The sequence below is a fragment of the Musca domestica genome, unplaced genomic scaffold, assembly GCF_030504385.1.
Source record: "Musca domestica strain aabys unplaced genomic scaffold, Musca_domestica.polishedcontigs.V.1.1 85, whole genome shotgun sequence".
Taxonomy (NCBI): Eukaryota; Metazoa; Arthropoda; class Insecta; order Diptera; family Muscidae; genus Musca; species Musca domestica.
This window is the reverse complement of record NW_026712418.1, coordinates 1,371,686-1,395,456: the sequence shown is the minus strand read 5'-3', so window position 1 is coordinate 1,395,456 and position 23,771 is coordinate 1,371,686. Positions and strand designations below refer to the sequence as shown.

At 34.5% G+C, this 23,771-nt stretch overlaps 1 protein-coding gene across 15 annotated transcripts in view; it reads right to left on the bottom strand.

The window, feature by feature from the left end:
- Nucleotides 1-23,771, bottom strand: part of LOC101895886 (platelet-derived growth factor receptor alpha) — a 225,031-nt gene that overhangs the window by 1,470 nt on the left and 199,790 nt on the right. For 7 of the 15 annotated variants that reach the window (XM_059131342.1, XM_059131341.1, XM_059131351.1 and 4 more), the window contains 13 exons: nt 21,681-21,852; nt 20,202-20,393; nt 13,414-13,565; nt 12,681-13,337; nt 10,356-10,665; nt 10,146-10,301; nt 9,813-10,091; nt 9,275-9,754; nt 9,051-9,210; nt 6,140-6,384; nt 3,412-3,438; nt 2,715-3,310; nt 2,502-2,652 (listed from right to left, as the gene is read on the bottom strand). In XM_059131342.1, coding sequence (XP_058987325.1) covers nt 2,502-2,652; nt 2,715-3,310; nt 3,412-3,438; nt 6,140-6,384; nt 9,051-9,210; nt 9,275-9,754; nt 9,813-10,091; nt 10,146-10,301; nt 10,356-10,665; nt 12,681-13,337; nt 13,414-13,565; nt 20,202-20,393; nt 21,681-21,852 — 3,577 coding nt within the window. The other 8 variants (XM_059131347.1, XM_059131349.1, XM_059131353.1 and 5 more) reach the window with 8 other exon arrangements.

The following is a 23,771-nucleotide window of genomic DNA, read 5'->3' as shown; positions in this document are numbered from 1 at the left end:
GATTATATGGCAGTATACAATGTTCCAAAGAGAACCAGAGAGAGATACAGAAATAGTACAAGAAAAAGACAAGACAATAGAATCCATTATTAAAACAATTATGTATAACTATTTTTTAACAGACTTTTGGAATATGATGATATTTTAATTTATCGAAATCGTGTGAACTATAGAAAACGTACGTTTTTCTAGAAAATGTTATTTTCTGTTGAAAAAGTTGTTATTGAACAACTTTTCTATAGGAAACGTTGTTATTGAACAACTTTTCTATAGGAAACGTTGTTATCGAACAAATTTTCTATAGAAAAGTTTGTTATCGAACAAATTTTCTATAGAAAAGTTTGTTATCGAACAAATTTTCTATAGAAAAGTTTGTTATCGATCCACTTTTCTACTGAAAAGGTTGTTATCGATCCATTTTTCTATCGAAAATGTTGTTATCGATGCACTTTTCTATCGAAAATGGTGTTATCGAACAACTTTCTTGTAGAAAAGGTTGTTATCGAAAAACTTTTCGATAGGAAAAGTTGCTATCGAAAAAGTTTTCTATAGGAAAAGTTGTTATCGAAAAACTTTTCTACAGGAAAAGTTGTTATCGAACAACTTTTTTATAGAAAAAGTTGTTATCGAAAAACTTTTCTATATAAAAGGTTGTTATCGAACTATTGCTTTACAGAAATGTTGTTATCAAACCACTTTTCTATAGAAAAAGTTCTTATCGAACCACTTTTCTATAGAAAAGGTTGTTATCGAATCACTTTTCCACAGAAAATTTTGTTATCGAACCACTTTTCTATAGAAACAATTGTTATCGAACAACTTTTCTATAGAAAAGCTTATTATCGAATAACATTTCTATAGAAGAAATTGAAAATTTTGTTATCGAACCACTTTTCTATAGAAACGATTGTTATCCAACAACTTTTCTATAGAAACGCTTGTTATCGAATAACATTTCTATAGACGAAATTGTCACCGAACAATGTAGAAAATGTTGTTATCGAACCACTTTTTTATAGGAAAAGTTGTTGTCACTTTTCTATGGAAAAAGTTGTTATCAAACCACTTCTCTATAGAAAAGTTTGTTATCGAATCACTTTTCCACAGAAAATTTTGTTATCGAACCACTTTTCTATAGAAACGATTGTTATCGAACAACTTTTCTTTAGAAACGCTTGTTACCGAATAACATTTCTTTAGACGAAATTGTCATCGAACAACTTTTCTAAAAAAAGGTTGATATCGAACAACTTTTCTATAAAAAAGCTTGTGATCGAATAACTTTTCTGTAGAAAAAGTTGTTATCGAACCACTTTTCTATAAAAAAGGTTGTTATCGAACCACTTTTCTATAAAAAAGGTTGTTATCGAATCACTTTCCCATAGAAAATTTTGTTATCGAACAACTTTTCCATAGAAAATGTTGTTATCAAAAAACTTTTCCATAGAAAATGTTATTATCTAACAACTTTTCTATAGAAAAGGTTGTTATCGAACAACTTTTCTATAGAAAAGGTTGCAATTGAACAACTTTTCTATAGAAAAGATTGCTATTGAACAACTTTTCTATAGAAAAGGTTGCTATTGAACAACTTTTCTATAGAAAGGGTTGTTATCGAACAACTTTTCTATAGAAAAGGTTGTTATCGAACCACTTTTCTATAGAAAAGGTTGTTATCGGACAACTTTTTTATAGAAAGAGTTGTTATCGAACCACTTTTCTATAGAAAAGGTTGTTATCGAACAACTTTTCTATAGAAAAAGTTGTTATCGAACCACTTTTCTATAGAAAAAGTTGTTATCGAACAACTTTTCTATAGAAAAAGTTGTTATCGAACAACTTTTCTATAGAAAAAGTTGTTATGTGGAAAAAATTGTTATCGAACAAATTTTCTATATAAAAAGTTGTTATCGAACAAATTTTCTATATAAAAAGTTTTTATCGAACAACTGTTCTATAGAAAAAGTGGTTATCGAAGAGATTTTCCATAGAAAAGTTGTTATCGAATAACTTTCCTATAGAAAAGGTTGTTATCGAACAAATTTGTTATCGAACAACTTTTCTATGGAAAAAGTTGTTATCGAACAACTTTTCTATAGAAAAAGTGGTTATCGAACAACTTTTCTACGGAAAAAGTTGTTATCGAACAACTTTTCGATAGAAAAGGTTGTTATTGAATAACTTTTCTATAGAAAAGGTTGTTATCGAACAACTTTTCTTGTTATCAAACAACTTTTAAGTAGAAAAGGTTGTTATCGAACAACTTTTCCGTAGAAAAGATTGTTATCGGACTACTTTCCTTTAGCAAAGGTTTTTTCGAACAACTTTTTTTAAAGAAATATTGTTATCGAACAAAAATAGTTTGTTATCGATGAACTTATTGAACTTATTTAGAATATGCCATCATTACTCCAAAGTCTGTTCTAAAAATAGTGTGGGGTGTGTGTTTGTGTATTCGGTTTAGGTTGGGTTTGGATAAATAGTTTTAGAGAAAAACTTACGAATTTCCGGTAGTATATGACCATTGACATATCTTGGCGGAGGCGGCGCCATTTCGTCCGGTGAACCCATTAAAGCCAAATAATCCGTTTGATTTCTCTTCATATATTCTGTATTTACTCTTAAGTAGGGTTCATTCAAGTCCATGTAATGCTGCAAAGGACACAAACAAAATTATATTTGCATTTGATATCAACACCAATCTCAATACTTACACTTGCAACCTCTTCGCCCAGCATCTGACCAAATCTCTCTTTCAGCACATTAAACAATGGTCTTGATTCGGGATTTGTACGCCAACACTCCAACATAATCTCATACAAGTCATCATTGGCATAGGGTGGCTTGTCCATGCGATAGCCATCTTTGAGTTTCAAATATAAACTTTGATTGGCATCGATTTCTGGATATGGCACCTTAGCCAATGAAAACAATTCCCACAAAACAATGCCGAATGACCAGACATCAGTGTAGGTGCTAAATATGTGATCACTCAGAGACTCCAGCGCCAACCATTTGATGGGCAATGGAGCATCACCCTGTTTCTTGTAGTTGTCACTCTTGTACATCGAACGGGCCAAACCGAAATCACAAATCTTGATAATGTTATCTTCGCACAGTAAAATATTACGTGCTGCCAAGTCACCGTGCAACACCTTCTTCGATGAAAGATATTCCATGCCACAGGCAACCTGATAGGACCAGCTTATAAGATCCATGGTGGTAATTGACATGGCCTCCGTTGAATCGGATTTGTAATTGGAACGCCATGCGGGTTGTACGGAATTGTTGGACATAATATTATCTTCATCTGTGCGAGGGAGGAGAAGAGGAAAGTTTTGAGTTATGAGCAAGGTAAATAAGGAAAATCGGAAATTTGTAAATATGTTTGGATATTAAGGAAATCATTACCTTCTTCTTCCTTTACAACAACAACTCCTTGTGAAGGCAAGATAATTGATAATTTTAATAAAATTTAAATTATTTTTGAAACTTTTAAGTTTAAAACAAGTTAAGGCGACCATGTGCTGCCACACTGCGTCCTTCAGGAATTTTCTCTTTCGATAAACCTACAATTTGTTTTTCGAATTATTCCCTCACATATTTTTTGGTTAATATCGAAGCCTAGAATATTCATATGTAGATTTTAAAGGCGTTTGTCAAACCAACTAAAACAAAACCACTTCCTAGTCTCCCTAACGTTAACCACAACTTCAATTTTAAGAGAAAGAATGGAACGCTTTTTTGACTGGCTTAAGTAATTGGCTGGCTTCTTCGGAAAATAACAATGAAGCCAACATCGAACTAAGAAGCCAGCCAACGACTTAAACCAGTCAAAAAAGCATTTTAGGTACTCTCACCTTTACATTTTAGTGTTTTGTGATTTGATTCGTGGATATGAAGTCGAACACCAAAGTCGAGTTTTCGATCTCTCGCTTTGGCCCAGACTGTTAAAGGTGAGAATACATAAAACGCTAATTTGACTGGCTTAAGTCATCGACTGGATTCTTCGGAAAATAATAAAGGAGTGAAGGGCCAAAATCGAACAAAGTCAACCTAAAACTCCTTTGTTCCTCTACGAAGAAGCCAGCCGATGACTTAAGCCAATCAAAAAAGGGTTTTATGTCTTCTCACCTTAAGCCTTTTTTTCTACTTTGACTTCTCAAATTAAAGTACTTCCTATTTTTTTTTGGCGCGGAGCTTTGGTAAGAACATAGGATATATTTTTTACTTTTCTGTTAGACCATAAAAATATAATATTTGTTTGTTCGTACCAAAGTAAAAATTGTACCAAAAATCTACGGTCTAAAGGTGGAGATATATAAAGCGCTTATTTGGCTGGCTCAAGTCATCGGCTGGCTTCTTCGCAGAGGAACAAAGGAGTTTTAGGTTGACTTAGTTCGATTTTGGCCCTAGCTCCTTTGTTCATTTCCGAAGAAGCCAGCCGATGACTTAAGCCAGCCAAATAAGCGCTTTATGTATTCCCACCTTTAAAATCGACTACGAAAAGACGACTTTGGCTTTTAGACTTTAAACTAATTTCACATGATACGTGATTAACCCGCTAGTCTTTGTTCTAATATAAGGAGCAAAGTTCGGCCGGGCTGAACTTTTAATACCCCCCACTTTGGAAGGAACTTGGGAGGTATGGGCAATTTTCTGTCTAAAGATCCATTGCCCACTGCGGACTCCAAATTTCGTAGTGGAACAAGGGATTTTTAGGTTGACATAGTTCGATTTTGGCCCTACGCTCCTTTGTTCTTTTCCGAAGAAGCCATCCGATGACTTAAGTCAGTCAAAAAAGCCTTTTATGTATTCTCACCTTAACTACCGAATACAGGGAGGTACAGTTATATATGAGAAATACGAAAATGTGGACCTGTATAGGCATTTTTCTATCATAAGATATAGTATCCCTTACAAACTCCAAATACCAAAATTTGAAACAATTACGGTGAATAATGTCGCTAACATCATCAAAATACCGAATATCGGGAGTTACCATTATATGGGGGCTATACCAAAACGTGGACCGACATGGACCATTTTCAATACCAAAAGTCCTGCAGACATAATATACATTTGGGTAAAATTTTATTAACCTACGTCCACAGACGGACAGACGTACGGACATCGCTAAATCGACATGGAATTTTATGCTGATCAAGAAATATGTAACTTTGTGGAATGATAAACTTAATATACCCTCCATACTATGGCGGAGTGTATAAAAATAAAACAATAATATTAGAATGAATTACGAGTAGTGCCGTAAGAACTCGTTAATTCATGCACGAATTTTTGAGAGCGAATAACATGAATCAAATAACAATCAGAACATGGTATAAATAGTATTAATAAGAAAATCGATTTACATGTCTCTACTTTTATTTTACCATTTTCTTAAGCTTCTATCAGGCGGAATGTTTTTTTTTATGAAATAGCACGTATATATCACACGATATGTGTAAAAACAAACTAAATTGGCTAAGACTACAAAGTCGTACCGGCGGAGATGCATTCCTGGTTTGTGAACAAACCTGGATTAAGTTAGTTCCAAGTTCCGCTAAGTGAAATAGCTAGTTCCCTTAAGGCAGATTGATATCTCCGACAAAATACTTTCAGGATTCGTCATTACAATTTAAATAAGGCGCTAATTGATGGAAAAAAGAATATTATTTTGGAAGATGCTGGTGTTTTTCAGTGTGGCTTATTATTATTTTTTGGAGCGGCAATAGTTAAAATACATCTATAAAATATGCCAGTAACACAAATTCGCTTGCTTGATAGTACAGCCAGGTATCACATGGTCGGGCGAATAAATAAATTTTCAAATTAAAAATAAATAATTTTGTTAAACACCCATGGTAGAACGAAGAAGGTAAAGTCATGCAATCATATGTTTACAATTTTTTTTTCAAAATTATTCATTTGACAACGTCTCATTGTCAAAATTTATATTTATAAAACCATTGCATACACAGAAATCAGAGATGGGAACCTGTTTTTTATTCAGTGAAATATGACAAGCTAAATTACAGAAAATGCAGAGATGGATAGTCTTATTTGAAATGACATTACCTCCTTAATTTTACCATGTAAATACCATAGAAATATATTCTTGTTTTCTTTGACTTACCTTCTGGCACCGTGGTCATAACTGTATTCTCAGTACCGCATGTGTTGATTTGACCCTCGTACAATTCCGATTTGGATATATAACCTGTGGAACCAGGACGACCAGCTCGTGTACCCGAACGAGGATCATTATCCGTTTCTCTGCGATTATTTGAGGAATAATAGTTGTTCATATTGTTCATATTATTGACGTGATTGATATATTGATGATTTGAGAAGGATAAATTAACATATTTGAGGCCAGAACTGCATTTTTAACAAACACGTTCGAGATGGGTGGGGTTTCGATATTATTATGATGGGGGGAGAGTTTACAAAATATGGGGAGGTTGTTTGACACAAAGGTTGTTAGGTTGGATTATATTCCCATACACCACACATAATGATTAAGGTTTGTTTGTTTTTGTTTTTTTATTGGTAGAGGTTTATAGGTTAGGTTATGTCACATTTACATCCATCCAATACAATAGCCATCATCATCATCATCAGCAATATCACCGACACCAGTAAGTTAATTTCATTCATATTTTTTTTTATTTATGGTTAATTTGTGTAATTATTAAACATAAAATAGTTGGATATTTCGTGAGGGGGAGGGAGGGAGTATACCAAATAAAAACGAAAAAAGAAAAAAAAAACACATAGTTTTTATAGGTTAGAATTTCATATCCATCACCAATTAGATTTGTGTATGTGTTAGTGTATTGGAATATGTGCGGTTTTTTGGGTGCAAGAAGAAAGTGTTTTAGTAAGGTTTAGAAATTTACATGAATTTGTAACGTGTGTTAGGGTAAAAAGAAATAAAAAGAAAAAACAATTTTATTAAAAACAAAATATTTAATTAGAGTCTATAACAAAACAAGAACAAGAAGTAGAAGGTGCGACAAAGGAAAGGTTAGTATTAAGCATAAAAGTCAAACGAAATGATTAAATCCCAAGTATATTGTTCTGGAACTACTACGACATGAGTATTCGAACTATTTCATTTTCAGATGGATGGAATTGATTTGTCAAGGGACTCAATTTCTGTAACGTTTAATATTTGTAAAGTACAAGAATTTTAACGTTGCCCAAATGCCGGCAGAAAGAATAAAAGGAATTGAGCTCTTCTTCTAATCACACCATTCACTGTGAATGGTATGATCTCATAAACAAATTACCATAAAATAGAAGTTCGATTGCTATTGGCTGTTTCTGGCGCTCTATCTCTCTCTCTCTCTCTCTCATTGGGTTTCTTTGTTTTTCTTTGATGCTTACTCATTTTAATACACACCCGCAACTAGGCAGCACTATTCATATTTCTGAAGGCATCAGGCCACCACTTAACAAAAATGATTGTGTTAATTATATGTTCGTGGAGTCCACTTTTTAATGCATAGTAATATATAATAATGACAAATAATTAAAAATTTCAAATAAATAAGCTCTTGATAATTTTGGAAATGTATACCCTCAGCCAATGTTCGATTTTTTAAATATATTTTGACTTCTCTTACGATTATTCAAATTGTTGACCCTCTATGGAGTAGATTCCGAAGGAATGGGTTAATATTGCCCATTTTGTATCGGACCTAAATAAATATGACTGGTTTGGAATATATTGGTTACTTCCTTCACTTTATATAAGATATATATGGTAATTTTTAGGAAATGTTAAAATGTGCCTGAGGTAGAAGATATAGTCGATCGAAGTATTCCATTTTCATGCTTCATCTAATCCATATAAAAATATTGATATGGGCAAAATTGCAAGAAAATCGAAAATTTATATTCAATTTTATGCGAAATCATAAATTCCATATTCATTTCAGGTTTCTGGCTGAGAGAAATATTTAAGTAGTTTAAGTGCAAGTTGTAAACAATCGCTGACTTGTTTCGCAAGTTATGACAGATAAAAGTATAGAAAATTGTGACCCTTTGTGGGTGGGTTCGCAGATATATATAGGCGGAGATAAAAAAAACTGCAACCAACTTCAGACAGCTGTCATTTCAAAGCCACTCGTCCGGCACCTGTTAAAATTATTCCAGTGACAGCTCATTATATTGTTTACAAGCGTACAAAAGTATTTTGGTGCGAATTTTTTTTGATGGAATTCAAGCGTGTTCGTGATGGAATTCAAGCGTGTTTCTCGCTTCACTTCCATCGCACAATGGCCACCAAGATCTCCGGATACCAATCCGTTGGACTCTTGTGGCTGTAGTATTTTGGAAAGCAAGGTTGGCACTAAAAAATACCCAAGTGTCGATCACCTCAAGCAAGCGCTTCGCCGGGAATGGGCCAAAATACGGCAGAGCAATATTCGGACAGCGTGTGGCCGTTTGAAGGCCATAATTTGCGCCAAAGATGACCAATTCGAACAAATTTAAACTTATTTTAAAATTTGATGCTATTTCCGACATTTTTTGCTTTCATTCAATAAAATTAAAAAAATGTAAAAATTATGGCGTTTGACTTTATGGCAGTTTAATTTGTGTTTTTAAACAGTTTCCAGAAAATGATTTTAGAACCTAATAAAAATTTTGGATAGAAGGGAAAACTTAGTCTGTTCCAGATCTGCAAGAATATAAAAGTCTTTGCAACCGATTCTGGAACAGAGCAATAATTATTTTATCAAGGGCCTTAAGCCAAAAAACAAAAAGAAATTTCTCTACTAATTTTGTACCGCAATTCTGTCCTTTGAACAATTCTTCCTTTTATCTGGCTCCACTGTAGGCCCCCCATAATTTAATATTAGGCATAATATTAAAAAAGCTACTGCATCAGGGATTTAATCATTTTGAGGACTGTTTGGGTTAAAATATATTTTGGAAAACAAACAAAATTTTTGGAGTGCTATTAGTACCAATGTAACATGTGAATACAACCAATAGATTAAATAAGTTAAGAAAACACAATCAAAACTTTATCTTACCGATCCAATTCGAAATTATCGGAAAATCGTTGTGTGGTGATGTTGGCATCGATTTTGCCCGTGTGTGGATTAATTTGATTGATAAAACGTTTGCGGTTACGCATCAAGAAATTCTGGACATTACCGTAGCGACAAAATTCCACAATGACCATAAGTTCACCTGGCAATATAACAACAACAATCATTATTTTTAGCTGTTCCCGAAAATATCCATCCTCACTTACGTTTGGCAATGTTTTTGGTGACGGCGCCCAATAGATTGACGACATTTAAATGTTGACCCAAATGCACCATTATTTTCAATTCTGAGACCAGGGCACGCATTACCTCATTGTTGGCATTACGTTTAACCATTTTCACAGCCACCACAGTTTCTTTCTCCTCAGGGCGTATGCCCTCTGCATGGGCTTTGAGAACAACGCCAAAGGCTCCGGCACCCAATTGTTTGCCCAATTTCAATTTATCCCGGGGAAATTCAAAGCAACGATCGTAAGGCAACAAATCGGCTTGTTCGTCCAGTGTAAGAGCCGGATTAATATGTTCCAGGGCACCTTCCTCGAAATTGGCCAAACCAGCAGCTTTGAGTTCACGCAAAAGTTTGCGTTCCCTCTTGACGCGTATATACAGATAGATTACCAAGCCAATAAGAATTAGAAGCAGCAGAACAATGCCGCAGATCCAACCCAATGTAAGGCCCGGAATATCTATGAAAAAATGTTGTTCAAAATCAAGAATTGAAAATCTGAAAATTTTGCCACTTACTGGTAATTTTAACATTGACCGTCTGTTCAACGACACCCAAACGATTTGCCACCACGCATTTATATTGACCCTGATCATCGGGCTTCAAGTAGGGTATAACCATGTGACCCACATATTCACTGGAAATATTTACTAGTTCCACATCATCCTTATACCATGTTACAGTGGCCTTGGGTATGGCATGCGATTCACATCTCAGCTCAAGCGATTCACCCAATTTGCGTTCCAATTTGATGTTGTTACCCAAATTGGTATAGGTCATTTGTGGCGAAGAGGGTTCTGTAAAATAATTATTATTTCAACGCACTTCAATCGAAATCGTTTTCCACTCACCATGAGCTATGAGATTTATTATCCTATACTCTATCTTGCTATCATTTATGTGGGCGGCTCCGCACTCATAGATACCCTGATCTTCGTCTTTGATCTTTTTGAATGTCAGTGATGATTTGTAGGAGTAGTTACTCTTTGATCGGTTTATTTTTATGTCTGAAATTAGGGAATTGTAAAATTTGCAAGGCAAATTTGACGCCATTAACTTACCATTAGATTCCTTGATTGGTTCCCTTTTGCTATCGAACCACTGGATATTATCGCTAAAGTAATAGGCCACCGCAGCACAGGTGATGGTCACCTCATCACCCCGGGCAATAATATCGGTATCATTAATACCATAAATTGTCATATTTTCCTCTATATCACGCACAAGAACATGGGCTTTGGCATTGCCGCGATGTACCACTTTATCGATAGCATTGGCAGCTGTACAGTAAACGATTCCGGGTGAAGGGGGCACAAAATACATGTTGTAAACAAAATCGATAAAGGTATCACCATTGCGAGAGCTAGTTTCCTGTGAACGGGATGCAGGGGGTATTATTAGTAATTTGGAAGTAGAAATGGCGAAATATCAAAATAATTTCCCATAGAAAGGGTTGTTATCGGAAAACTCTAGTAGCAATCGAACAACGTTTTCATAGAAAAAATAGGCATCGAACATCTTTTCCATGTCGAACAACTTTTATCTACTCTACTACTTTTATCGAACTGCTCTACTACTTTTATCGAACTGCTCTACTACTTTTATCGAACTACTCTACTACTTTTATCGAACTACCTCTTTAATCGAACTACCTTCCATAGAAAGGCTTGTTATCGGAAAACTCTAGTAGTAATCGAACAACCTTTCCATAGATAATATTGACAGCGAACATCTTTTCCATAGAAAGGGTTGTTATCAAAAATTATCGGTTTTATGAAAAATGGTTCCAGAACTGCAAAAATTTAAAAATTTTTACTATGATAACTGATTTTCCCTTAATGATATCGACAAAAAGTTGCTAAACTAGCCGATTCTAGCAGGTTCTGGAACAGAGCAAAAGTTAATTACGGAATTACTTTTTTATGGAAAATTTGTTATCGAACTACTTTTCCATAGAATGGTTTGTTATAGAGCAACTTTTCCATAAAAATTGTAGTTATCGAAGAACTTTATAGAACAGATTATTATTGTTCAATTTTCTATGGAAAAGGTGTTAACGAAGAACTTTTTTATTGTTATCGAATCGAATGTTGTTATCGAATTAATTTGCCTTGATTTCAGAAAATATTGCTATCGAATATCCTTCATATTTTATAGATTATTGTCAAACGACAATTTTTTTATTAAAACAAGTAAAAAATCAATAAGTTCGGCCGGGTCGAACTTTGAATACCCTCCACCATTTGGAACAAATTAGGAAATTAAAAGAATAAAATAAAATCCATTAAAAATTCTAGTAATATTTTAAAAATACCGAATATCGGAAGGTCCCGATATATGGGGAATATACGATATTGTGGACCTATATAGACAAATCTATTTCTGGGGGTAAAGTACTTACAAAGAAATCTTTGTGCAGAATTTCAGACAATTCCGTTAGAAAATGTGGTTAAAATCATCAAAATGTCGAATATCGGAAGGTACCGTTATATGGAGGCTATACGAAAATGTAGACCTATATAGACCATTGTCTTTTAGGGGATAAAGTACTCACAAGGAACTCCTTCTGTAGAATTTTAGACAATTCCGTTAAAAAATATGGCTAAAATCATCAAAATACCGCATATCGGGGGGTACCTTTATATGGGGGCTATACGATATTGTCGACCTATATAGATAATTCTCTTCAAAGGGATAAAGTACTCACAAAGAACTCCTTGTGTGGAATTTCAGATCATTCCATTGAAAAATGTGGCTAAAATCATCAAAATACCGAATATCGGGAGGTACCGTTATATGGAGGCTATACTATATCACGGACCTATATAGACAATTCTCTTTTAGGGGATAAAGTACTCACAAGGAACTCCATATGTGAATTTTAAGACAATTCCGTTGCAAAATGTGACTAAAATCATCCAAATACCGAATATCGGGAGGTACCTTTATATGATATACGATATCGTAGACCAATATAGACAAATCTCTTTCCGGAGGTAAAGTGCTTATAAAGAACTCCTTGTGTATAATTTCAAACAATTCCATTGAAAAATGTGTCTAAAATCATCAGAATACCGAATATCGGGGTTACCGTTATATGGGGGCTATACTATATCGCGGAAGGAGACAATTCTCTTTCAGGGGGTAAAGTACTCACAAAGAACTCTTTGTGTAGGTTCAGACAATTTCATCGAAAAATGTGGCTAAAATAATAAAAATACCGAATATCGGAGGGGTACTGTTATATGGGGGCTATACGATATCATGGACCGATATAGCTCATCTTCAAACTTGTATGGTGAAGGGTATAAAAATAAGCTGTTATCGAAAATCTTCTCTAGAATAATAGTTGTTATCGATCAAATGTTCCCTTTCTAAATACTTACATTAAAATCTTGTATCAGCTTCTTATCACACGATGGCCATCTGGGTTCAATACTACACGGCTGGAACACCCATGTGACTATAGCCTTCACATGTGACTTTACGCGACACTGAACATGCGCCTTTTCACCCTCATGCACATAGACATCATCTATGGCAACCATTGGAGTATCATGCACGGTCACGGTGAATTCACGTTCCTTACGCACATTACCATTGGCAGCGCGTACAACGTATACGCCACTATCCAGCAGGCTTGCATTCTTGATGTACAGCGTGGACTTGTGATCCAATGTGGTCACATTATATTTGCCATTGAATGAAACACCCTGTGGTATTTCAGTGCCATCCGGTCGGAACCATTGCAATGTCGGATGTGGATATCCCTTATAGAGCACAACCATTTGCATTGTCTTGTTGGCTGTCGAGGCAATTTCATAGTAATTGTTTTGTTCATGCATGTCTATGTAGGATTGGCCTTCCTCCATTATGACCATGTCGTAGGAATCCTTGTTCTTGTGCTTGCTGTGATCCATGACGTCACATGTGTATTTGCCCGTATCACTCAATTGGGCATTTCGTATGGTCAAAATGCTCTCAGTGTAGGTGTGATGAACGGTGTATTTATTGGTTGGTCGACTGACTTGAGTGACGCGTTCCTGTAGTACAATGTAAACAATTGAGGTTATGTTGTGTAATTGAGGTTAGGTAAGGGGGGAAGTGTTTTCAACTTACTGGATCCACACCCTCGGGCATGTTCCATGTTATTTTCACAACAACATCATGAGCTGTTCGTATCTCGCATACCAATTGAAAGGTTTCACCCACCAGCGCGTGATGTTTCGATGTCGATGTTACAGTGGGTCTTTCCATTTTCTCGGTACGAGCTGTTTTGTATGGGTTGAAATTAACATAAAATGGTTTTGGAAAATTCAATCAAATATTTCCCAAAATGGAAATATTTCTTTGTTGTGATTGATGTGATAAATGGGATATGTTTTGTTTTTGTTTTAAAATGGCGTTAATGGAACATAGAAATTAAAAAACAAAAAATAAAAACACAAACAATACAAAGCACAAAATTACATTTTAAAGTATCTACAACAATTAAACAAAAAGCATCTACAAAACATGTAAAAACAAAAATATATAACGTCTTTTTTTGGGAGGTAAAATTAAAGGTGAAAGTACATAAACAGCTTGAAGTCTTCGCATGGCATATTTTGTGACATATCATAAAGGGATGCCAGAGCCGTACTCAAATTCTGCCGTCGTTTCCCCTTATAATTTGACATTAATATGCCTACGCATGATGCCGAGCTGCTCACCTTGAAGATGCAAGTACATAAAAAGCTTGAAATCATGGCTAGGCATATTAATGTTAATGTAGAGATGTAAAGTTTAACTAACAGTAATCATTTTAGGTAGTTTCACATAGAAGAATACAGGTAGATGCATCGAAGCTTGGTAACATTTATATGTCAAACATATTCAAATATTTTTTTCAAATGTAAGTAAATTTGTAAATGTTCTCATATACGAAGTCAATCGGGGATTATTACAATATGCCTTTTTTAAATTTTTTACAAATTTGAATAATTTTTCATTCAAAAATGTCAATTCCAAAATTGGTTTGACAGTTCATTGTCCCAGCAGCTGTGTCGATGTATTCTCATACCATGGTATTTCCATTGATACCCCACATTTAATGTCACCCAACAATATCTTTAAATATTGTCAACAACAACATTAATCGATTGAGCGGTCCCTAGCTGTTGAGAGCGGTAATTGTATAAAGAGGTATGTTGCACTTGTCCATGCTAAACTTTAAATAAAACACATCGTGCTTTTTGTAAGAGAAAAACTGGCAAATATTTTATTAAACTCCTTCTGTAATAAGTCAAGAAAGGAAAGCTCAACCGATTGTATGGAATTAGTTTCGATTTCTCACCTTGCTACATTTGGTTCTTCGAGTCGGACCGTGGAAAAAAGAATATCTCCACATAATATATGAAGAATATGCCATAACGTCGAGAAAAATCTGTCAGCTAAGCTGAAAATTGCCTTCAAGAGTGGAAAATTATCGGGCTAATACTAGAGCTGGAATAGTTCCCACAGAGGGGAAATTTATCAGCCAATAAAAATAATGCTGAACCAAAGAGACTACAGCACAAAAGACTGTGGTGACCGTGTAAACACTTATCGAGGAGGCTTCATATCTGAGATCACCGTAACATTACGTTTGGTTAATCCCACAGCGCCAGTTCTGTAGGCCACTAGGCACATTATTTCACAACCACACCTTCATACCAAAAAATGTGTGGTTCTTACCAATTTAAAGTTTGAGGTGTGAGGCTATAAGTCCTTATCCTCATGAGGACGAATCGGTGAAATGGCAGCCATTGACGAAGTTCGAGAAAGAACTCAACCATGTACAGGAGTCGTGTAATGTCTGCTATGAAGTTGGGCACAAGATGAAACCTATGAAACCAGTTGAAAGGAAGATCCATGCTAAAAAAATGCTTCTGTCTTGAACACAAGATAAACAAAAGATGTCTCACCAACGGATGGTGTCATATGTGCAATTTAAGGCATCATACGCACTCCACGGATGACGTTTGAATATGGAAATAAGAATATAAAAAGTTTAAATGTGACTTTAGCTATGAAAAAAGCTCTTTCTAATAAATATGCCCAGTTATTAGAGGAAGTAAAGGTGAGAATACGTAAACGCTTCTTTGACTGGCTTAAGTCATAGGCTAGCTTCTTCGTAGAGGAACAAAGACGTTTTAGGTTGACTTAGTTCGATTTTGGCCCACCGCTCCTTTGTTCTTTTCCGAAGAAGCCAGCTGACGACTTAAGCCAGTCAAAAAGATGTTTTATGTATTCTCGCCTTAAAGCGAGAAATGGCTGAACAACGAGCAACAACCATAAAGCTTGAATGTAACCTGGAGGTTTGACGAGACTCAAAATTGAAGGCCCATCAAGAAGCTGAGAGCAAACGCAATAAGTTGAACTGCGCACCAGCGAGAGGTTCGACGAGATATAACATTGAATGATGATGTAAATGAATATAAATGCCGTGTCCTACAAAATCAAGTGGAAGTCAAGTCTGAATTGGTGACTGCTGAGGAGGGAGTACATGCTGTAAGAGTTCAAACACATCTCAACGTAAAGTTTTCGGAGGAGGAAGTAAAACAGATTTCGGAGAGGTTGCCTTCTTCGGAGAAGGCCCATCGAGCAGCAATAAGTTGGCTGCGAAAATAGTCAAAAATTCCAGCGAGAAGTTTGACGAGATTTAACATTGAAAGATGGTGTGAATGAATATAAATGCCGTGTTCTAACAAACCAAGTGCAGGAATTCAAGTCCGAATTGGTGGCTACTAAGGAGAGAGCACATGCAGTAAGGGCTCAAACAAATCTCATCGTAAAGTTTTCGGAAGAGTAAGTGAAACTGCATTCCGAAATACTGTATTTTTCGGAGAAGGCCCATCAAGCAGCTGGGAGCAAACGCGAAAAGCTGGCTGCGAAAATAGTCAAAAAAAATCCAGCAAGTATGAAAGATTTGGAACCGAAGATTCCATTACTGAAGTACTTGGAGAAAAACAAGAATCAAGTTCAGAAGAAGACACTAAAGAATCGAAGTGGGAAAGAAAGCAAAATGTCCTCATTCACCTGGAAACGGAACACGACAGAAGTCAAGAATGAACTGTTCGCTAGCAAGGAACAAGGAACATTTTTATAATCAATTTTTGAATCTTACAATCGCTCAACAAAGAAACCGGCTCCCTTTTGAAACCTATAGATCCCGGTTTATCATCCTCCTTTCCTGTAAACACATTATTTTAATTTCTTCGTCTGTTTATGGCCCTAATGGACATAGGACTTTTCTTATATATTTCCCTATAGCCCAATTTTATTATCCCTGTCTTTAGAATGTAAGGGATAAAGTTCACATTATCGGGTTTTCATTATTACATCTTCCTTTAAAAAAATGTTTTTTCAGAGATATGGCAATAAAATCATTAATTTTTGTCAATGTAACTGATAGTCACTGCATTTTTTCACAGTGGCATCTCCTTTTTGTTTAAAAAAAAATAAAACGAATTTGTAATTAATTTGGTTAAATAAATCTTCAGTTCAGTTCTTCAATATAAAATAAACGATTTGCCATTATTTTAATTATCGATTAATAATTTTAACTGTTATCGAAAAATGTGCTTAAAAATAGCTGTTGTTGAGGAATTTTTTTTGAAAGATCGCTGACAAAAAACTTGATTCGGATATTTTTGGAGGTCTTGCATTCAAAGACCCGCCATAAATCGATTTATTGTAGTAGTTGTGATATGGCAACCTATGATGTAGGGCATTCAATGGACAAAATGTTTAGGCATATATATTTTTATTTTCAAAAATTCAACAATTGGCTTAAAAATTCCAAAAATGTTACAAAAAAAAAAAACTTAAAAATATACTTAGCATGCAGATTTATTTACATATGCACATGTGACATGTAACGGTAGTGTTAGAGACTGTATAAACATAATAACTCATGCAATATATATGTACATATAAAAACTTAATAAAAAATTCAGAACATAAAACATAAAAAAGACAAATACAACACACAAAAATCAAAACAACATTATAAAACACCAAAGGATAACTAAATAAATAATACCAAAATGGTGAAAGTTTCATGTATTTATGTGCGTGGGGTGTATGAAGATACTGAATTAACCTGTGGATTAGGATACTGAGCCCAGTCGGTAGTTGATTAGCTGAAAAATTATTTGCCGTTTATCCGTTCGTGAAGTTCACGCTACAAGAATAAAGCTAGTTTCATTTTCTAAATTGTATATGACAACTCCTCTAGCATCGTACAACTTTTGACATCTAAAATAATTGCAAATCAAAAATATTTTTGCATATGACGGGCAGAAAAACAGAGGAGGCGAATTGCGGACTTGGTGTTCTCTTGCTGTCAGAAGTTTGCTCGCGAGGAATCCAACATAAAGGAATAAAATAAATGTTTAATATAAATGTTGTTTTTTTTTTTTTTTTTGACAGCATCAGTAGACAAATCAGATGTTTAGACATGACAAATTGTGTGTTTTTTAGAACGTTTTTTTTGCCAGACCGGCAAAATGTTCCCTTGGAAGTTAAAACACATAAACTCAGTTGTCTTGTTTCTATACATAACTTCTTTCTTATCACCTATTATCTATATGGCCCGTTTTTATATATTTTCTTTATTGTCCGGTTTTGTTATCCCTTACTTTAGAAAAAGTAAAGGATAAAGTTTATATTATCGGGTTTTCATTGTTGCATCTTTCCTTTAAAATAAATTCTTTTTCAGAGATATGGCAAGATTTTTGTAAATGTACCTGGAAGCCACTGCAGTTTTTCTCAGTGAGATCTCCATTTTAGTTTAAAAATAAACAGAGTGAATTTGCAATTAATTTCGTGAAGTAAATCTTTAATTCAGTTCGTCAATAGAAAATTATCGATTTGCGTTATCCCTTTTTATTTGAATACATTTTGCTTTAGTTTAAAAGAATTTTTCATATTTAAAGGAAACTGGTTATAACGAAAAAAGACTTATTTGTCCGACAACATTATTTTGTTATCTATCGGAAAGATGTAATAATCAGCCTGTGTCTGCTTACTTCAAAATGTGTAAAGGTGTGGGTACATAAGCAGCTTTAAGTCATCGCGTGGCATATTTTGTGACATATCCTAAAGGTACGCCAGAGTCGCATTAGAATCCTGCCGTCGAATTTGAGTGCGGCTTTGGCATCTCTTATGAATGTCACAAAATATGCCATGCGACGACTTCAAGCTGTTTATGTATTCTCACCTTAATAATACATAAAACGCTTTTTTATTGGCTTAAGTCATCGACTGGCTTCTTCGGAAAAGAACAATATTGAATTAAGATTACCTAAAATTCCTTTGTTCCTCTACGAAGAAGCCAGCCGATGACTAAAGCCAGTCAAAAAAAGCGTTCTATGTACTCTAACCTTTACTTTAAAATTTGTAAGAATTTTTACCAAAAAACGAGAGCGGTTCGAAGAGAGAAGTTTTGACAGTTATTTTAATGAGAGTTTGGAAAATTCTTGCAATCACTTCCAACTCTTCTTCTTGCGACAGTCATTCAGTTCAAATCCGCTTGATTTAGTGAGTCTAAACTTATTATAAGAAAAACTATAAAAAGTAAACAGACTGCCACCCTGTAAAACTATGCAAGTAATCAGCTGATTTGTCAAAACCACACAATTTGTCTCTTTAAAAGAATAACATGCAAAAGGGCCGAAAACATTAAAATACTTTGAAAATTTGCTTAATCACTTCCAATTCTTGTTCTTTCGACAGACAGTTGTTTTTGATTATAGGAATTTCAGAATTTTCCAATTCTCTTACTTTTTTTACTCTTTTTCCATTTTATTCTTTTAAGCGGGCAAGTTGAGAAATCAGCTGTTTACTTCTATATGTTTACAGGGTTGCAGTTTGTTTACTTTTTATAGTTTTCCTATAGTACGTTTAGACTTACTACTTTGAATGAATTTCTACAGTCAACTCCATTGCGTATAAGTCAAATTAAATCGACTCTAAAATTTAGTGGATATCATTTTACACATGGTAGAATAATACAGAAAGTTGCATTGACACAGCTGCTGGGACAATGAACTGTCAAACCAATTTAGAAATTGAAAATTCTTTAATGGAAAATTATTCCAATTCGTTAAAGTTTTTGAAAAATGTATATCATAAAAACCTCTAGGCGGTGGCGTAAATGTCTACTTAATTTTGGCAAAAAATTTGACATATAAATGTTCCCACGCGCTGATGCATCTGCCTGAATTCTTCTACCATGATAAATACTAAACTGTAACGAAAAAAAAAATCGATCCCGTCCGAGTCTTGTGTAAACTAGATATCAGCATCACAAATTCTAATTACACATCTGTTAAAGCTCAGTATCCTTTTTTTCGGTGAACAACAACGATTTTAAATGAAAATGAATAACTAAGCGAGACAAACAACGCCACCAAAAGCAATGAAACACTTACGCTTAGGTGTACTACTCTTAGCTAAACTTTTACGAGATGAACGTCTGGTTGTAGTTTCTACGTCGCGTATTAATCTTGAAACCGTTTTCATTGAATCGTCGGAACTATTTTCCGAACTATATTGCGATTCATTGCTATTGGAAAACGAATCATAATCGGTGTCGTTGCTGTTGTCGTCGTCATCGTCATTGCTGTCGGTAGTAGATGTCGATGGGATTGTTGTCGAAGTGGTACGCGGAATGAAACCATCACCCAAATGATTATCGTGCAAACGTGGATCATCAATATTAAGCATGGCATTGCCATCACCAATTGTTAGCTGAGGGGGGTTCACATCAATGGATAGAGTAGAGTTTTCTAAACGATTACTACTGCGACGACGACTGTATCGACGAAGACTAGAGGTGCTGTTAATGACATTGAGGACTGGTTTTTGGTTAGTTACGGTACTTGGTACAGTGTTCGTCGCCGGTCGGGTTGTTAATGTTGAAGTTATAGTTGAGGAATTCGGAATGGGAGATGTGGTGGGAGTTGTATCAAAATTTGTAATCGTGTTATTATCCAATTGTTTGGAATTTGTTAGACCCATTATTCCAGTTGAAGATTGTGTCGTTGTTATTGACCCATTATCCAGTTGTAATGCTAATTATAATAATTTTTTGTAAATGTTGTGATAGATTTTTTTTGAAGAGAAATGAGTAGGAAGAGAGAACAGACACACCACCATTAAATATAAACTTAAATTAACCAAAACCAATTAAAATTGATAAAAAAAATTGCAAATGGCCTAATTTCGAAGATAATCGACACGAGGATAAACAATTTCTAAATATTATAACGATAGTCGTATATGTTGCGATACAAAGGTGTTCGATATTTTTCAATGAATTTTTACTGCGTTACCCAGGATACGGAGCAAGTAAAAAAACAGCTAAGTTCTGCCGGGCCGAAGTTTTAATAACCTCCATCATTTGGAAGGAACTTGAAAAATGTTAAGAATATAAATAATACCGTTTGTATGAAAAACGTTATATAGGGGCTATACGAAGACGAGGACCTGCATATGCAAATTTTTGTTATAGGCTGTAGTATCGATTCCGAACTTCAAATACGAGATTTAAAACAATTCCGTTGAATGATGTCGTTAAAATCATCAAAATACCGAATATCGGGAGGTTCCGTTATATGGGGGCTATACGAAGGCGTAGACCGGCATATGCAATTTTTTGGGTGAAGCACTCAAAAGGAAATTTAAAATCATTAATTTTTAGGATATGGACCTGGCGTATTTGGTTAATACGGACGTATAAAACGTGTTTTACAAGCAATTTATGGTGGTCACAAGGTGATTCGAAATTTTGTATTTTTGTTTTTGCAAGACAACTTTTTTAAGAAGTGTATTTCAGTAAAATATGTCACTGAATATTTATTTTATGTAATATTTTATTTTTTACTCTATTTTTTAATATAAACCATCATTTACTTCAGAAATTTTTAACTGTTCACCATTATTATTATGCTCTTTTGTGTTCAAATCACCCTGTGCATTCACAGGGTGCTTCAAGTAGAAACAGGCATTTGTCGTGATTAAAAAAAAAATGGAATAGGCAAGAATGCCTCCATGAGATGTAGTCGATTATCTTGGAAATTATTCCACAAAAATACCAATAACAACAACAAACCACAAAAATCCTTTTTTCTTGTTCTCTATGATTACACACCACCCCATTTTTTTACATTTTTTTTCTGCTCCTTAAAAAACTTTTTCATAAGTATGTAGGTAGGGGGCTAGGTGGAGCGTGGAAGCTTTTCTTATTTTAGGGTTTTTGTTGGTTTTAGACATTGAGTTAAAGGGACCATCATTAGGGGGCTAACTAACAAACTTAAAAAAGACGGAAACAAGCACAAAACAGGGGTGCAACAACTCACGATTAACAATTTTGTTACCAAGAATAGTTTCGACGCTGGTCGACTCTGCTTCATTGTCCGGAGATGGTATTTTGGGCCGGCAAATGTAATCGCCATGTTCTTCCATGCTGCGAACTTCGATGACAAATCCCAATTGTGGATTATAGCGTACACCACTATCGCTGGCTAAGGTCTAAATTAGAATTCATAAAAATTTAAACAGATTATTTTTGAAAAAAAAAAAAATCTAAATTTATAAGGCACTCTTATATCAGGACGGCAAGCAAGCAATTATTAGTGGCAAAAGCGTAAAGTTTTCTTTTTTTGTAAATGGAAATGGTGTTTCTTTTGTAGGTGTTGTGTGTGAGTGTAATTTTTCCAAAAAATAACCCAAAAGTGTGAGAGAGAAAATAAAGGTAGTACCAAAAACCAAAGAAGGGAAGTATCCCCTGTCATGTGTACGATGGATTAGTGAACTAAAAAAATAATAATGCAGGAAACCAAATCAACTTCTAGTTTAGTAGTTTGACATTTTTAGCAACAGTTTGCTTACTATCGGGAACGGAGGACAATAATTTTCGCGATTCCTAAACTTAAAAGTAACGCGATTCTATAAACTATAACATCCTATATACTGTACTTTATTATAATAAAACCAATAAGGAAAAGTCAAAAGTCGGGCGGGCGGGCCCTACACCACTATATATATTTGGTAGAGCTCCCGTAACAAAAGAATTTATTTATAGTAGATCATACCACCTTTCAACATTTGGCTTGAGAGCAGTTATACTTTGGTTTCAGATTGAATTTATATATGGAAGGCATATCATGCGTGATAGTGTGATTTCTTTATATTTGGCTTACCACTATGTGGTGTAGGGTATAAAAAGGATTAAATAATAATTTCGGATTTGCCCACAGGATGCAAAAAAAGTTAACCCAATGAACACATTGGGTAGCTAGGAAAATAAATCAGTCGCGGTGTATAGTTAGCAAGCTTTAAGAGTTGTAAAGCTTAAACAGATCAAGGCTTATATCGTGACTTCGGCACATGGTAGAAGAATACAGGAATACAGATGCACCAAAGCTTGGGAACATTGATAGCCATTTTTTTTTAATGTTTCTCCAAAAATAAGTATATTTGTATATGCTTTCCAGTCGGAGGTTGTTATGATATGTTTTTTTTTTACAAATTTTAATAATTTTTCAATCAAACATTTCAATTCCAAAATTGATTTGACAGTTCATTGTCCCAGCAGCTGTGTCGATGCGGCTACCTGTATTCGTCTACAATGCTTCGGCGATAAAATAAAACATTGTTGTCATTTTTGGCTAAACTAAACGCTAAAATCAGCTGGTAATGGCAACATTGTTTAATTTTTACGCCAAAGTTACGATTTAAGCGTTGATGTGATTTGGCCTATGGGAACAAACTTACAGTTATACCTGATAGAGATATTAACTAAAAAATAAGAATAATGTAATATCAAAAGTACAATTTACACTGCTACAAATGTATAAACTTATAGTTTAGAACTGTTTATAAAAAACTACTCAAAGGAAGTTAACTACAATGATGTAAATGCATATACATAAATAATTATACATTAAAAAAATGGAAATGTATATACATCATTTATACATATTGATAAGTGTTTAAATAAAACTTACGAAAATGGTACACATTGTTTTAAGAATATTTCTGTTGAATTTCATGAGTAGATGGCGCAAGCTTAGACTTTCTCTTTTGGGCCACCAATCACCATCTACACTTCAAATGCAAATTCTATTGGAAATTCTGAATTTTGGTCTATATAAACGAATTTATCTTCAATGTTACTGGCTATATACATATTTTTATATAACTTTTACATACATAAAGTGAAATGTATATACATATGTGTACATAGATAGAAAGATATATACAAATTTTACATATATACTACAAATTGAATTAATTTTGGAATTTAAGATGTAGATGGCACCAGTTCAACACTTAGCCACCAAGTACCATCTATATCTCAAATGGTAAACTTTACTGATATATTTATCCTACTATACGACTTTTTCAAGCTATATAACCGTTTTTTGGCTTTAAGATAGACTACCTAT